This window comes from Microcaecilia unicolor, chromosome 2, assembly GCF_901765095.1.
Source record: "Microcaecilia unicolor chromosome 2, aMicUni1.1, whole genome shotgun sequence".
Lineage (NCBI taxonomy): Eukaryota > Metazoa > Chordata > Amphibia > Gymnophiona > Siphonopidae > Microcaecilia > Microcaecilia unicolor.
Genome location: NC_044032.1, coordinates 320,808,072 through 320,826,456, shown reverse-complemented (window position 1 = coordinate 320,826,456; position 18,385 = coordinate 320,808,072). Strand labels below are relative to the sequence as shown.

At 43.8% G+C, this 18,385-nt stretch overlaps 1 protein-coding gene across 1 annotated transcript in view; it reads right to left on the bottom strand.

Annotated features, from left to right (window-relative positions):
- Nucleotides 1–18,385, bottom strand: part of B4GALT1 (beta-1,4-galactosyltransferase 1) — a 242,413-nt gene that overhangs the window by 76,787 nt on the left and 147,241 nt on the right. Inside the window, 1 exon segment of the mRNA XM_030194331.1 lies at nucleotides 13,697–13,884. Coding sequence (XP_030050191.1) covers nucleotides 13,697–13,884 — 188 coding nt within the window.

Genomic DNA, 18,385 nt, shown 5'->3' with positions numbered 1-18,385 from the left:
GAGAAGGGTGTGGGATGGGGGTTCTCAGTTTGGGGGAGGGGGTAAGGGGGACTCAGATGGGAGAAGGGTGTGGGATGGGGGTTCTCAGTTAGGGGAGGGGTAAGGGGGACTCAGATGGGAGAAGGGTGTGGGATGGGGTTCTCAGTTGGGGGGGGGGTAAGGGGGACTCAGATGGGAGAAGGGTGTGGGATGAGGGTTCTCAGATGGGAGAAGGGGGCTGGAACTGGGTTTGAGAAGGGGCCATATGGGAAATGGGGGCCATGCATGGGGCTGGTGGGAAAATGGGGCATACGTGGATCAGGTGGGAGAATGGTTCTGAGGCTGAAAAGCGGGGTTCTAATACAAGGCATGTGGATGAAGGGGGCTGGAACTGGGGGCTGAAAAGGAGGTAGGTGGGATAAGGGGGCTAGTACTGGGACTGGAGGCTGAAAAGGGGCAGGGGCTGAAAACTGTGGGTACTGGCGGCTGAAAAGGAGATAGGGAGAAGTGGCTGGGGCTGAAGCTTGGACTGGTGGGAGAAAAGGGCTGGGGCTGAAACGGGGGACTGGTGGGGATAGTGGGGCTGAAAAAAAAGGGGCAGAGAGAGGGCAGATCCTGGATGGAAGGGGGAGCGAGAGGGAGGGCAGACCCGGATGGATAGGAGAGAGAGGGCAAATGGTGGATTGAAGGGGCAGAGAGAAAGGGCAGACAGTGGATGGAAGGGATAGAAAGGGCAGACAGTGAATGGAAGGGGCAGAGATAGAGGGCAGATGTGCACGGAAGGGGCAAGGAGAGAGGGCAGACATTGGATGGAGGGGACAGCAGAGAGGGCTGACACTGGATGGCAGAGAGAGAGTGAAGACAGATGCTGGATGGAAGGAAGACAGTGAAAAGAAGATGAGGAAAGCAGAAACCAGAGACGACAAACTGTAAATAAAATATATATTTTATTTTTTTGCTTTAGGATATAGTATTGTAGCTGTGTTAATAAATGTTTATAATAGAACATGTAAACAAGGTAATCTTTTTATTGGACTAATTTTAATACATTTTGACAAACTTTCGGAGAACAAAGCCCCCTTCCTCAGGTCAGGATAGGATACTGTAACAGCTCTACACTGTATTGACCTGAGGACGGAGGTTTTAGCCTCTGAAAGCTAAATGTATTAGTCCAATAGAATGGTATTATTTTATTTTCTATATTTGTTTTGTTTCTATTTGTTAATTTGTAAAGTGGTGATTGGTATTTGTTAGTTTTTTTTCAAATTTACATCTGTTGTCTTTATATTTGCACAGTACTAGGGACATTTTCTGTTTCTGTGGTGTTGTATGCAGAGTCTGGCATCTTGGGGGTTCAGTTTAATTTTTGTCTAAATAGAAGTTTAAATATTACTACTTATTCTATAGTGGATTAGGGTGTATCTGTGTTTGTGAAAAAGACATGGTTTTCAGTTGGCATTGACTGTGCAGGATCGACAAGCCCTGGAGCTGGGGGCCTTGGAGCTCGGAGGGAGGGGTGGCCAGCTCTGGGGCTAGGGTGGGGGCGGAGCTAGGATGGGGCGGAGTTAGGGTGGGGCCCCGTCAAATTGGTCTGCATAGGGCCCCGCACTTGCTAAGACCGGCCCTGATAAAGACAAGAGAAATACAGACTGTGTACACTGCAAAATGCTGGAAAGAGAGGGTATGAAGCCCACAAAAAAAGGAGCAGCAGCACCATATTGCTAAAGAAAACAATTAGGGTTGTTGTCTAGGCTGGTCTGGTAGGACTAAAGGAAAGAAAATTATCAGATAAGACATATTTATCCTTCCTTCCATACTAGACCAGTCTAGACTAGTGGGATGCACCAAAAACAGTGGGAACAGAAAAATATCAGAATTGAGAAGGTAGAAAGACTATAGTTGAAATTTCCAGAAAAATTCCATATCCCAACAATAGAGAAATCTATGAGCAGTCAGTCCATGCAAAATGAGAGACATTCCTCTGTAACAATGGATTCCCTAAATTGGGAAGATAATTTGAATAGGGAAATAAACCCTTGGACTGAACGCAAAAAAGAAATAACCCTTTTTGACAGAAAGGGAAATCTAGCCAGGAAGTGAGACCTCAAAAACAAGAACAAAACATCGCTAGTAAATTCTACTGAGCAACAGATTGCGGCATACAAGAAAGCCAAAGGAAGATGCACAGCTAGAGAAAAATAGGTAACTGGTGAGATGGGGCAAAACAACCTGAGAGTCCCGAAGCAACCAGAAAAGCTATACAAAATAGCTGACTAGGACATTAGCTTAGGGAGGAACTGAAATCTTTGGATCGGACTGTGGCTTTTTCTGAAGTAATTCCCATGTGGGGAGGGGGGGAAGGAAGAGGAAAGACTATGCAAAACAGTGGAATTCAATAAGTAGCTGAGTCTTGGTGTAAAGAAGAAGGTTTTAGATACATAGAAGCCTGGGGTAATACATGGAAAAATAACAGGCAGTATGGTAATGATGAGCTACATCTTTCTGTGATGGGAAAAGGGATCCTTGGGGACAAATTTAGACAGTATGTTTCTAGACATTTAAACTAGAGGGTGAGGGGTGACAAAAGTAAACAATTTGGAAAGTCACTCCCAGAATAACATGACGGCAGAGTAAAAAGGTTCAAGACTTGTAAGCCCTGAGGTTTGGAGAAGGTGCTACTGTTGGGAGATTTCAATTGGTCTGAAGTGGATTGGAACGTCTTGCCTGCAGAATCGGAAAAAAAGTAGGAGATTGTGGATCCCTGTCAAAGTACCTTGCTCAGACAAATGGTGACGGGACCCACTAAGGAATGGTCGATGCTGGATCTAGTGCTCACGAATGGAGAAGTGTTTCCAATATCCGGGTGGGTGCCCACCTATGTAATAGTGATCATCACACCAAATGGTTTGATATAAGGGCAAAGGTGGAGTGTGGATGCACAAAACTCAAAGTACTGGATTTCAGACGTACTGATTTTGATAAAATGGGGGGGAACATCTGAAGAAGGAGCTGTTAGCGTGGAAGGTGTAGGAGATGTGGAAAATCAGCAGTCAAAGGTAAAGGCTGCTATAAATATGGCAACTGATATTATGCGAGGAAAGTAAACAAAAACAAGAGAAGCAGGAAGCCTATACAGTTCTCCAAACAAGTATCTGAAAAATAAGACGGGGAAGAAGTGGGAAACTACAGACGGTAAGTCTCACATCGGTGGTAGGAAAATAATGGAGTCGCTGCTGAAAGAAAGAATAGTTAACTTTCTAGAAGCCAATGGGATACAGGACCCGAGGCACATGGCTTACCAAGGAAAATCCTGCCAAACGAATCTTATTGACTTCTTTGACTGGGTGACCAAGAACTGGATGAAGGACGTGTGCTAGTTGTACCCCCACAGAAGACTCGTGAATAAGCTGAAAGGGTTGAACTTGGGACCGAAAGTGGTGAACTGGATAGGAAACTGGTTGACCGACAGGTGGCAGAGGGTGGTAGTAACTGGAATCTGCTTGGAGGAAAGGAAGGTACGTCAAGCTCCATCTCTGGCCGTCTTCAAATCTAAGCTAAAAGCTCACCTTTTTGATGCTGCTTTTAACTCCTAACTCTTGTTCACTTGTTCAGAACCCTTATTTTATCATCCTCACTTTAATATTCCCTTATCTCTTGTTTGTCCTGTTTCTCCTAATTAGATTGTTAAGCTCTGTTGAGCAGGGACTGTCTCTTCATGTTCAAGTGTACAGCGCTGCATACGTCTAGCAGCGCTACAGAAATGATAAGTAGTAGTAGTAATAGTAGGAAAGTGAGCAATGGAGTTCCTCAGGGGTCGGTGCTGGGGCCCTTTCTGTTTAATATATTTGTGGGAGATATTGCTGAAAGGTTAGAAGGAAAGGTTTGCCTTTTTGCGGATGACACGAAAACAGCCAATACAGTGGATACCCTGGAGGAAGTAGAAACAATGAGAAGGGATCTCCGAACGTTAGAAGAATGGTTGAGGTTTTGGCAGTTAAAATTTAAACACTGCGATTAGTTACTCTGGAAGGACACCACGTCATAGCCAATAAGGAAGAAGCCCGGCCCTAAGAAAAGTACAGCACTTTATTTAATGGCAAATAAAAGGAAAATAAAAAGATGTGACCAAAAGAAATGTTCATGTGAGTCAATGAGATGGTAGGCAGGGAGGGCTACAGTGCAATGATGTTGGGATAAATGTATTATTAAGAGCTATTTCCGTCAGAGCAATATGTAAGCACTGAGCACTGTTATTAAAATTAAAAAAAATTTTTTTCACAACATTTAATGTTAAATCACATTATAAGAGTGAAATCCACAACAGAAGAAAAAAAAATAACGGTTTTCAGATAGAACAGTTAAAATTTAGTGCCAAGAACTGTAGAGTGATGCACTTGGGGTGCAGAAACCCAAAAGAGAGACAATGGATAGGAGGGGAGAGATTAGTAAGCTAGACTCAGGAGAGAGACCTTGGGGTGTTGGTGTTCGAGGATCTGAAGGTGAAGAAACAATGTGACAAGGTGACGACCGTGGCCAGAAGGATGCTAGTCTGCATAGAGAGGGGTATAACCAGAAGAAGAAAGGAGGTGTTGATGCCCCTCTACAAGTCGTTGGTGAGGCCCCACTTCGAATATTGTGTTCAGCTTTGGAGGCCGTATCTTGCTAAAGATGTAAAAAGACTGGAAACAGTGCAAAGAGAAACTACAAAAATGGTATGGGATTTGCGTTGCAAACCGTATGAGGAGAGACTTGCCGACCATGAACATGTATACCTTGGAGGAAGGAGAACAGGGGTGACATGATACAGACGCTCAAATATTTGAAAGGTATTAATCTGCAAACAACCCTTTTCCAGCAACGGGAAGGCAGTAGAACTAGAGGACATGAATGAGGTTGAAGGGGGGTAGACTCAGGAGTAATGTCAGGAAGTATTTTTTCACAGAGAGGGTGGTGGATGTGTGGAATGCTCTCCCGAAGGAGGTGGTGGAGATGAAAAACGGTAATGGAATTCAAATATGCGTGGGATAAACACCAAACGAATCCTGTTTAGAAGGAATGTATCCATGGAATCTTAGCGGAGATTGGGTGGTAACGCCGGTAATTGGGAAGCAAAACCAGTGCTTGGCAGACTTCTACGGTCTATGCCCTGATCATGACTGGATATGGATGGGCTTGAGTGTAAATATTAAGGGGCTTCGACGTTAGCTTCAGAACGTTTAGTACAAGAAGAGTCCTGGGCAGACTTCTACGGTCTGTGCCCTGAAAATGCAAAAGGACAAATCAAATTCGGGTATGCATATAAAGTATTGCATACTATGTAAAATGAATTTATCTTGTGGGCAGACTGATGGACCGTGCAGGTCTTTATCTGCTGTCATTTACTATGTTACTATAAAGGTGACCAAACGGATCAAAAGAGATGCCGCTGAAGAAGTGCTAGTAAGTTGATTATTTCAGCTGTACGACACCAGGGGGTGTTGGAGCTGTGCATAGGGCTGGAAACTGCAAGCAAGGTCTAAAAATAGTTATCACATCTATAAGAAAGGATGGTTGCTGTCAGAGACACCCAGACGATTAATGCAGAATAGGCACCTGATGACCACCAGAGATGAGTCATACAGCTGGCCACCTAGCGATTGTATGGAGGGGACTGGAATAGTAGCAATGCACAGCACCACTGCAATAGCTAAATCAGAACTGCAGGTGTTACAGGCATGTCGTACATCCAGGTATCAGAACTGAAGGTAATAAGCTACCATATCCACACTATAAAAAATGACGGTGTGGGAAACTGAAAATGGCCACCTTCTCATGCTTAATACAGCTTGGTCCTGCTGAAGATTGCTATGTGTCATATAAAAAAAAACAAAAACCAAAGAGCAGTAAATCCTGACTCGGCAGAATAACCTCCCATCTAAAGCAACCTTTCCACAGTGGCAGAACACTGCAGTAAGTGCCATGCTAGTGAAAAATCTGTGGCAACTGCTACCGTTCTGAAGCCCTAACATTATTTAGAATAGAATACTTAATGGTAGGGATGGTCTGGGCCAAAAAAAGACTTCCCTCATGAAGGCACTAAAGGTCGCTATGAGCCAAAAAAAAAAAAAAGTGCACCAATAAAAGGATTCAGGGCTAAGATGCTAAATGCCTACAAACACTTCCCTGCTGATCTGTTTCCAGCTCTCCTAGTCCCATCGAAAGCTAAATCGTAACCAGGGGAAACCGTAAAGCAGAAAACTCAGGCAGCGCAAACCATGAACAAAGAAACAGAAAAACCACTGAAAATGTGATAAATCATTGTTGGCAACTTTACTTGAGCAGATCCATAATTGCCTTCAGGGAAGGAGATGCACCAAAGTTGGAGGGCAGGGGAGGAAACTCAGGGTACTAGGTGTATCCTGGAATATGGCAACAGTACTGTAGTCTTAAACAGTGGCGTAGCCAGTAGTCAATTTTTGGGTGGGCCAACAGGTTGGATGGGTGGGCACTAGACAGTGGTGTGCTGGTAAATGTTTAACAACAGGTTCTCTCCCCGGTCCACCTCTGCAGGAGGCAGCGTGTTTGAATCGTGATGCTACCGCTGCTGTTGAGAGTGAGACAGAGGGAGGAGGTAGATCGTGCAATCGTGGCGGCGGTAGGCAGTGTCAGGGAAGCACTGCCGTCAGAGAGAAGGAGGCAGATGCAGGATCAGCGCTGCCTGCTCCCTCCGCTCCGCTGCTGGGTGGGCCTGAACCCAAACTGGGTGGGCCTAGACCCATCGAGGCCCACCCGTGGCTACGCCCCTGGTCTTAAATCCCTTGAGCTTAGCTGAGAAGAAGTTGCATAACAGGAGTAAGAGCAGAATTCAAGTACCATATGGGAGGAGGGGTAGAGGGATTTGGCACCACTGAATGTCAGTAATACTGTGTGTATAACCAAAAATTCCAAAACTGCTTAGAGCAAATCCAATTAGAAACTTATATCATCTGTAATTGCTCTAAATCATAGAGATTTAATTGAGCATTTGAACACATAAATTATAATTAATAATAACTAGCCTCATAAGCCCAGGGTACCTTTATATTAGGACACCTCTGACTGACTCTCATCATAGGCTAACCTACCAGCCCGAAACCACAGAGAAAAACTCTCATATTAATGTTTCACTGAGAGAAAAGTCTGCAATATCTAGACTAGTGGGAAAACAATCATAATCTTGTAGAATTGTAGTTCAAATACGCAATAAATACTCAACAAATTTCCTTATGTGATCAATGAAACTCTAAGTTTGGTCTATAAAGATAAGAAGACAAAAAATATGCTTCTAAATCCAACAAACGGCATCCAAGTTGAAAAATATATATACTTAGCTTCACCACAAAGGGTCTCAACACTCCGTAGCTATATATTTTCTCTCAACTGATCCATGGTTGCCATCTTATAATATCGCTGTCCATCAACAGAGTTCTATTCCATTCCATCCTCCGTGTGGTTCAGCATCCATACATATCTCTCTTATTCCTCGACAGAAATAGGAAATTTGTTGAGTATTTATTGAGCATTTGAACTACAATTCTACAAGATTATGATTGTTTTCCCACTAGTCTAGACATCGCAGACTTTTCTCTCAGTGAAACATTAATATGAGAGTTTTTCTCTGCGGTTTCGGGCTGGTAGGTTAGTCTATGATGAGAGCCAGTCAGAGGTGTCCTAATATAAAGGTACCCTGGGCTTATGAGGCTAGTTATTATTAATTATAATTTATGTGTTCAAATGCTCAATTAAATCTCTATGATTTAGAGCAATTACAGATGATATAAACCCACTGATGTCAGCCAAGCTCTTCCTCATAAGGAAAAAGAAACTAAATTCCACCATGGAGAACCCCCCGCTCAACTGACATCCAGCAACCACTGGGTCAGGAACCGGCTGAAAAGCACCAAGGCAGAGCTGCACGGTCCAGCTACCATCAGCGTGAACGTTCCACTGCTGCACAATACTCTTAAGGGATGACTCACAAAGAACTGCTTTCTTTCTCTGTCTCCATCCACTGGTAGATGTAACCCACTAGACTGGAATGGCCTGGTATAAACAAAAAGGAAAAAAAAAACATACCCACAAAACCTGCTATTATTTCACAGCCATGCAATTTTGTCAACAGATCATTTTACATATGTATCATTTTATTAAAAACCTACTAGCACTACTTTCTGCTCTGCTTACCAGAGCATTATACAGAGACAAGTTACCTCATGCACCAACCAGAACACTGCAAACAGACCTTCATAAATGTTTACAAACAAATAGCCACAAATTTGTCATCTTTTCTTGCAGATTGAAACCTTTCAAGGCCTTTTTTTTCTAAGTACATAAGTACTTAGAGAGAGTAGTGGATGCTTGGAATGCCCTCCAACGGGAGGTGGTGGTGATGAAAACGGTAACGAAATTCAAACATGCATGGGATATACATAAAGGAATCCTGTGCAGAAGGAATGGATCCTCAGGAGCTTAGCCGAAATTGGGTGGCGGAGCCGGTGGGGGGAAGAGGGGTTGGTGGTTGGGAGGAGAGGATAGCGGTGGGCAGACTTATACGGTCTGTGCCAGAGCCAGTGGTGGGAGGCGGGGCTGGTGGTTGGGAGGAGGGGATAGTGCTGGGCAGACTTATACGGTCTGTGCCCTGAAAAACACAGGTACAAATCAAGGTAAGGTATACACATATGAGTTTATCTTGTTGGGCAGACTGGATGGACCATGCAGGTCTTTTTCTGCCGTCATCTACTATGTTACTATATTGCCACACTGGGACAGACTAAAGGTCCATCAAGCCCAGCATCCTGTTTCCAACAGTGGCCAATCCAGGTCACAAATACCTGGCAAGATCCCAAAAAAGTTCAATACACTTCATGCTGCTAATCCCAGAAATAAGCAGTGGATTTTTTCCAAGTCATTTTAATAATGGTCTATGGACTTTTCCTTTAGGAAGCCGTCCAAACCTTTTTTTAAACCCCACTAACCGCCTTTACTACATTCTCTGGCAACGAATTCCAGAGTTTAATTACACGTTGAGTGAAGAAACATTTTCTATGATTTGTTTTAAATTTACATAAGTACATAAGTATTGCCATACTGGGAAAAACCAAAGGTCCATCGAGCCCAGCATCCTGTTTCCAACAGTGGCCAAGCCAGGTCACAAATACCTGGCAAGATCCCAAAAATGTACAAAACATTTATACTGCTTATCCCAGAAATAGTGGATTTTCCCCAAGTCCATTTAATAATGGTCTATGGACTTTTCCTTTAGGAAGCCGTCCAAACCTTTTTTAAACTCCACTAAGCTAACCGCTTTTACCACATTCTCTGGCAACGAACTCCAGAGTTTCTCCGATTCGTTTTAAATTTACTACATTGTAGTTTCATCGCATGCCCCCTAGTCCTTGTATTTTTGGAAAGCGTGAACAGATGCTTCATATCTACCCGTTAACTCCACTCATTATTTTATAGACCTCTATTATATCTCCCCTCAGCCGCCTTTTCTTCAAGCTGAAGAGCCCTAGCCACTTTAGCCTTTCCTCATAAGGAAGTCATCCCATCCCCTTTATCATTTTCGTTGCCCTTCTCTGCACCTTTTCTAATTCCACTATATCTTTTTTGAGATGCGGCGACCAGAATTGAACACAATATTTGAGGTGCGGTCGCACCATGGACTGATAGAAAGGCATTATAACATCCTCATTTTTATTTTCCATTCCTTTCCTAATAATACCTAACATTCTATTTGCTTTCTTAGTCGCAGCAGCACACTGAGCAGAAGGTTTCAACGTATCATCAAGACCCTAGATCCCTTTCTTGGTCCGTGACTCCTAATGTGGAACCTTGCATGACATAGCTATAATTCGGGTTCCTCTTTCCCACATGCATCATTTTGCACTTGCTCACATTAAACGTCATCTGCCATTTAGACGCTCAGTCTCCCAGTCTCGTAAGGTCCGCTTGTAATTTTTCACAATCCTCCCGCAATTTAATGACTTTGAATAACTTTCAGCAAATTTAATTACCTCACTAGTTACTCCCTTCTCTCGGTCATTTATAAATATGTTAAAAAGCAGCGGTCCCAGCACAGACCCCTGGAGAACCCCACTATCTACCCTTCTCCATTGAGAATACTGACCATTTAGTCCTACTCTCTGTTTTCTATCTTTTAACCAGTTTTTAATCCACAATAGAACACTACCTCCTATTCCACGACTCTCCAATTTCCTCTGGAGTCTTTCATGAGGTACTTTGTCAAACGCCTTCTGAAAATCCAGATACACAATATCAACCAGCTCACCTTTATCCCCATGTTTGTTCGCCCCTTCAAAGAAATGTAATAGATTGGTGAGGCAAGATTTCTCTTCACTAAACCCATGTTGGCTTTGTCTCATTAATCCATGCTTTTGAATATGCTCTGTAATTTTCTTCTTTATAATAGTCTCTACCATTTTACCCGGCACTGATGTCAGGCTCAACGGACTATAATTTCCCAGATCTCTTCTGGAACCTTTTTTAAATATCGGTGTTACATTGGCCACCCTCCAATCTTCTGGTACTACGCTCGATTTTAAATTACATATTTCCAACAACAGTTCCGCTAGTTCATTTTTCAATTCTATCATTTCTCTTGGATGAATACTATTTGATCCTGGTGATATGCTACTCTTCAATTTGTCAAATTGCCCCATTACATCCTCCAGGTTTATAGAGATTTCATTCAGTTTCTCCGACTCGTCAGCTTTGAATACCATTTCTGGCACCGGTATCTCTCCCAAATCTTCCTCGGTGAAGACCGAAGCAAAAACTCATTTAATCTCTCTGCTATGGCTTTGTCTTCCCTGATTGCCCCTTTTATCCTTCAGTCATCTGGTGGTCCAACCGATTCTTTTGCTGGCTTCTTGCTTTTAATATACCTAAACATTTTTTACTATATGTTTTTGCTCCAACGCAATCTTTTTTTTTCAAGCTCCCTCTTTCTTTATCAGCAATTTGCATTTGACTTGATATTCCTTATGCTGTTTCTTATTATTTTCAGTCGGTTCCTTCTTCCATTTTCTGAAGTTTTTTCTTTTAGCTCTAATAGCTTCCTTCACCTCACTTTTTAACCATGTTGGCTGTCGTTTGGTCTTCCTCCCTCCTGTGTATTAAACACAGAATATATTTGGCCTGGGCCTCCTGGATGTTATTTTTGAACAGCATCCATGCCTGATGTAAGTTTTTGACCCTCACAGCTGCTCCTCAATTTTTTTTTCACCGTTCTTCTCATTTTATCATAGACTCCTTTTTGAAAGTTAAACGCTAACATATTGGATTTCCTGTGTATACTTACTCCAATGCTAATATCAAATCTGATCATATTATGATCACTGTTATCAAGCGGCCCCATCACCAATACCTTCCGTACCAGATCATGCGCTCCAGTAAGGACTAGGTCTAGAAGTTTTCCTTCTCCTGTCGGCTCCTGTACCAGCTGCTCCATAAAGCAGTCCTTGATTTCGTCAAGGAATTTTACCTCCCTAGCATGCCCTGTTGTTACATTTACACAGTCAATATCGGGGTAACTGAAATCACCCATTATTATTGTGTTGCCCAGTTTGTTAGCCTCCCTAATTTCCGATAACATTTCTACATCCGTCTGTTCATCCTGGCCAGGTGGACGGTAGTACACTCCTATCATTATCCTTTTCCCCTTTACACATGGAATTTCAATCCATAGGGATTCCAAGATGTCTTGTTTCCTGCAGAATTTTCAATCTATTTGATTCAAGGCCCTCCTTATCATAAAATGCTACCCCTCCACCAATTCGAGCCACCCTATCACTATGATATAATTTGTACCCTGGTATGACAGTGTTCCACTGGTTATCCTCCTTCCACCTTGTCTCATAGATGCCTATTATATCTAATTCTTCATTTAGTGCAATATATTCTAACTCTCCCATCTTATTTCTTAGGCTTCGGGCATTCACATCTAGACATTTCAAACTATGCTTGTTGTTCCTATTTACATCATGCTTAGTACTTGACAGTATTAATTTGCAATCTTTTGTCTGATTTTTATTTTTCTGGATTTTTTCCAACACTATGATTTATCCTGCAACTATTTCTATATTTGTCTGAACTTTCAGAGGGGAGAGAAATCAAATGATTTAGTTTTAACTAGTGAAAGATTTTAGAGAGCTATGAAAACCCAAAGTGACCCACAGATAACAAAGTAAAAGAAAAGAACATTTCATATACTTTGAGGTGGGTGGATATATGAAAGAAAGCTCTTAAACTGGGGAAAAAATGATGGAAGACCCTCAATGGCTGCAATATCAGCTAGTGGAAGAAGAACAAGTTCTGAAGAGTCTAACATGCTTTAAGGAACAAAATTATACCTCAGCAAATAAAAGGAAATCACTAGCTACTCGGTAGTTACGTCAATAGCTTACAGAACCATCGTACTCATTGCAGAACTTTCTATTCTGATCTCACTTGCTCACATTTAGAATTTTGTAAGTTAAAAAGGATTCCTGCATTTTTCAGCTTTGGAGGTAGGTGATGACTAGGCCACACACATACAAGCATTTCAAGGAACGTCCAGTACAAGAGAGGCACAGGTTTGAGTAATATATTTATATATTTATTTATTTTTTTGGGGGGGGGGGGGGGGGGATAATTGCATGGGTTGAGGGTGTTGGGACTACAATGGTTGCAAAAGAATTATACTCCTCTCTCCCCTTAACTCACTTCTCCCTTATATACCATCTCATTCATCCTCAACCCTCTCCTTTCTCATTCCCTTCCCTTGCCTGCCATCTCCCTTTTATTCTTTTATAGTACTAGTATTCTATTTATTTACCTGTCGTCCTCATTCATTCCAGGTCTTCCCCTCCCTTCCTCTGTGCCTGTGGTGGCTGGAAACTCTACTGCCCCCCTTGCCTTGTCTGTGCTGCTGCATAAATCTCTCCTCAGAAGCATGAAGTTTTAAGTTTCAGAAGTGCATGTGAAATGCACCTTCCCTTTTTATGGATCAAGTGTCAAACTAGATGGTCATCAGCATGCATCACTGTGTGTGAATTTTTGTCTTTAACTTCAACTTCAGCTCAGTCAGTATCTACGCAAAACTCTACAACATGTATACATTTTGGTAACTACATAAGTACATAAGTATTGTCATACTAGGACAGACCAAAGGTCCATCAAGCCCAACATCTTGTTTCCAACAGAGGTCACAAATACCTGGCAAGATCCCAAAAAAGTACTAAACATTTTATACTGCTTACACCAGAAATAGTGGATTTTCTCCAAGTCAATTTAATAATGGTCTATGGACTTTTCCTTTAGGAAGCCATCCAAACCTTTTTTTAAACTTCACTAAGCTAACTGCCCCTACCACATTCTCTGGCAATGAATTCCAGAATTTAATTACATGTTGAGTGAAGAAAAAGTTACTCCGATTCATTTTAAATTTACTACTTTGTAGCTTCATCACATGCCCCCTAGTCCTATTATTTTTGGAAAGCGTAAACAAGATGCTTCACGTCTACCCGTTCAACACCACTCTTTATTTTATAGACCTATCTCCCCTCAGCCGCCTTTTCTCCAAGCTGTAGAGACCTAGCCACTTTAGCCTTTCCTCTTAGGGAAGCCATCCCATCGCCCTTCTTTGCTCTATATCATTGGTGATATGCTGGTATATGTCCGATTATATAAAACTTACCTAAATCCAAATTTGTCCATGGATACAGAGAGGTGCCTTGGCTGGCTATAGCATTTGTAGGTATTTCTATCATCCATGGGAATGAGGTCCACATCACTGAAGACAAAGCAGTCATAGTCATACTCTTTCAACGCTTCCACAAAGCCTATGTTCAGAAGTTTAGCACGGTTGAAAGTTCCTTCTCCATCCTGTTTTAAAACAAAAAAAGTGAAAACACTTATGTAAGAAATATTAAGCATTACAGAAAAATGGTATAATAAGAAGTAATGCAGTTTTTTAAAGAGCAGAGACATGAGTAGAGGGAGACAAGTCCTAACATCTATTCTGTTTCATCTTTGTTTTCATCACATCCTTTGACAATGGTCATTTGATGATATGTGCCAAGAATAAATTTAGCTCCACTGTGCAAAAGTTGAGAGAAGAAAACCAATGGTAAAGCAGGTTTTATTCAAACCCCTGCCTGCATAAAGCTGAAAGATGAACAACTGAAATAACACAACACTCAGGGCTGGCCCTAGGGTTTCTAGCGCCCTCCTGCAGTCTATTAGTCGGCGCCCCTACGCATCCAGAGGCGGGATCACTATGGCTCCGCCCCCACAGTAGACACACCCCTTTTACCAGCCATGGCATCATTGAAAATATTACACCAGTATAGAAGAAAAATAACTTAGCACACAGACCAGGAATTAGGAGAACAGACAGTCTTGCCAACTCTGAAAAACAATGTGTTATCAAAATTTCAGAATCTAACAAACAGGCCCCTATTCAGACAATTGGCCTTGCAGTCACACATGTAGAACAGAGGTAGCCCCTCTTCAAATTCTTCAAAAATTAACCTGAAATCCTAAGAAGTTAGACTCCGCATGCAGCACAATAGCCTTCCCATCGAGCACAGCTTAGGATCTAGCTAGGACAGACTTAATCAGCATAAACTAACATAGTCTACAATCTGAGTTGGACAGACTAACAGGAGTTACTGAAGTGGAAATGAGAGATAGGTGATGGTTAGGAATTGAAAGCAGGCATCTAGCCCTCCTGTCCAGTGAGTTGCTGTGTTGGGGGTGGGGGGTGGAAAAGGGTGGGTCAGGTGCAGCACTAAACAGCAGTCTCTGACAAAACAAGGGTCCAGGCTCTGATGTGCTGTCTCTGTCTGCGCCCTCTCTGGGCAGAGGACAGAGGTTAGCTAAGCTCCCACAAGTTATTTCAGAAACAGATTCAGTTGGAGCAGTGATGTCCTCTGACAAACACAAGGAGGGTATTTCTCTGCTTGGGAGGGGGGAGGGGATGGGACAGAGAGCTGACAGCTTTGGAGCCAGACTGAGATGAGCAGCAGAGATTAGATACTCAGCAGAGGTTGATTGCTTGCAAAGTGACGCCCTTGAAAGCATGCGCCCTCCTGCAGTGCTTACCTTGCTTACCGGGTTTGACCGGCCCTGACAACACTAAACACTTATGAAAACAGTAAACCTTCCAAGAAAGATGTTCATAGAAAATAAAAGAGGAAGAATGCTAGTGTTAAGTCTTCATAATCAGGTGATATGTAGTGTTTAAAGGATAGCAGTCTTGACTTAACATTTCTTTAGTATTTTAATATAAGAAAACCAAAGGATTTTTCCTCCAGAATTTGTTTCCTTTTTCATTAGAAAAAAAGATTCACATATTCATACTTGCACCCATCATTGGGTTGCCCATACATTGCATGTCCAGCTCCAGTACAAAGCAGTGAAACTATTTTGTATGCATTAAAAATTAATCAGACAGCAGTGAAAAGCCCCCTTATCCTGTTTTTAAAACATTTCCTGGAGACATGTACTGTTAGCAGTACATGATTTCAGATGCAATGGGAAAATTAGGTTCTTACCTTGGTAATTTTCTTTCCTTTAGTCACAGCAGATGAATCCATTACGATTGGGTTGTGTCCATCAACCAGCAGGGGGAGATAGAGAGCACTAAAAAGCCATAGTGCCTCATGGCCAGCTAGCTCCATCTGCCTCTTCAGTATTTGAAGCTTCCAAAGCAGTATTACACCGCAAAGTAGCATAACATGAACTTTCCTCACAGCAGACGAACGCCCCAGAACAGGAGCAATAACACAAAGGAGGGACGAACTCAACCTCCTATAACAGAACAAAAATCCTGAAGACTGTTTTCCAAGTTCTCCCAATGAGGGAACTTATCTACAGGAATAACTGAACATAAAACAACATCAATCACACAATGAATCACTGAGGGAGGGCTCATGGATTCATCTGCTATGACTAAAGGAAAGAAAATTACCAAAGTAAGAACCTAATTTTCCCTTCCTTGTCATCAAGCAGATGAATCCATTACGAATGGGATGTATCAAAGCAATCCCCAGATAGGGTGGGAACAGGCCACACCACGCGCCAGCACTTGTGCTCCAAAATGCGTATCCCTCCTGGCTGCCACATCCAGCCTGTAATGTCGGGCAAATGAGAGCTTAGAAGCTCATGTCGCTGCACTGCATATCTCTTGAACAGAGAGTGCTCCAGTTTCAGCCCAAGAAGAGGCAATCGCTCTTGTGGAATGTGCCTTGAAGGCTTCAGGAGGAGGCCGGCCAGACAGCACATAGGCTGAAAAAATAGCTTCCTTGAGCCAACGGGCTATAGTGGCTTTAGACGCTGGAGACCCTCTGCGTGGACCTGACAATAGGACAAAAAGATGATCAGAGGTCCTAAAAACATTTGACATGCGCAGATACTGCAACAGAGCCCTTCGCACATCTAGAAGATGCAATTGCCCAAAGGCTTCCGGAAACTCCTCTCTGAAAAAGGAAGGCAGGAAAATAGGCTGGTTTAGGTGAAATGCTGAAACCACCTTAGGCAGGAATGAGGGCACCGTATGTACCATAACTCTGGACTCTGAGAATTGCAGAAATGGGTCTCGACAGGACAGCGCCTGGAGCTCAGACACCCATCTCGCCAAAGTAATGGCCACCAAAAAGACCGTCTATAGGGTCACATCCTTCTCTGAAGCTCGCCTTAGCGGCTCGAAGGACGAACACTGAAGGGCCTTTAAAACTAACCCCAGGTTCCAGGCCGGACACGGACCCCGCAAGGGAGGACGGAGCCGAAGCACCACTCTAAGAAACCGTGCCACATCCGGGCAAGCAGCCAGAGAGAGGCCAGCGACCTTCCCTCGAAAAAATGCTAAGGCTGCCACTTGAACACGTAGGGAATTATAGGCAAGTCCTTTTTGTAAACCATCCTGCAAAAAGTCAAGTATCGGCGAGACAGAAGCCCGCATGGGTGTGATCGCTTTAGAAGCCCACCAAGCCTCAAATTGGCGGCAAATCCTGTCATAAGCCACAGAAGTGGAATGCTTGCGGGCCTGTAGGAGAGTGGAAATGACTTTACTGGAATAACCCTTGTCTCTCAATTGCGCCCTCTCAATAGCCATACCGTAAGACCAAAGCGGCAAGCGTCCTCCATGGTCACCGGTCCCTGTGACAACAGATTCGGTACCAGAGGCAAAGGAAGGGGAACCTCTACCAGCATCCGCCGGAGGTCCGCATACCACGGCCTCCTGGGCCAATCCGGGGCAATGAGAACCACCTCCCGTTGATGAAGCCGAATCCGCAGGAGTACTCGCCCTATCAAGGGCCACGGAGGGAACACATACAGGAGGCCCTGAGGTCAGGGTTGAGCCAAGGCATCCAACCCCGCCGAGCGAGGATCTCTCCGTCTGCTGTAAAAGCACGGGACTTTGGCATTTGTGCTTGAGGCCATAAGATCCGCTACGGGCGTCCCCCAGTTGGAACAGATCTGAAGAAACACTTCATCTGCCAGTTCCCACTCCGCTGGGTCGATTTGATGCCTGCTTAGATAATCGGCTTGCACGTTGCTCTGACCTGCAATGTGAGCTGCTCACAGAAACTGCAGATGTAGCTCGGTCCAGTGGCAAATTTGCGCGGCCACTGCTCTGCACTGAGTGCCACCGTGTCGATTTATGTAGGCCACTTCTGTCGTGTTGTCCGACAGAACTCTGACAGCCAATCCTTCCAGGGTCGAGTGAAAAGCCAGAAGAGCCTGGAAAATCGCTTTCAACTCCAAGCGATTGATGGACCACTCCGACTCCTCGGGTGTCCAGAGACCCTGGGCATGCCTTCCACGGTAATGTGCACCCTAGCCCTTCAGGCTGGCAACTGTTACTACCAGGCACCAATCAAGGAGCGCTAGCGGAATTCCTTGCCGCAGCATGCTGTCTGAGAGCCACCACTCCATACTGAGCCGGGCCACAGGGAGCCACGTGAGTCTGCACTGATAATCCTGAGAAATTGGAGACCGTTGTTGAAGCAGGGAACACTGCAGAGGTCTAAGGTGCGCTCTCGCCCAGGACCCTAACAGCTGGACAATGTCCCAAGTGCGGGGGGAGGCATCTTCAGGTGCAGACGGACCTGATTCTGATGCTTGCACCGCCTTTGCTCAGGTAGATAAACAAACCCCGAGGCCGTGTCGAACCAGACCCCCAAATATTCTAGAGACTGAGAGGGGGGTCAGGTGACTTTTGGCTATATTGACGACCCAGCCCAGAGATTGAAGTACTGAGACCATTCTGGCTGTTATCCGATGACTCTCCTCTCTCGAGTTCGCTCTGATGAGCCAGTCGTCTAGGTACGGGTGAACCCGCTCACCTGAGAAAGGCAGCTACTACCACCATTACCTTGGA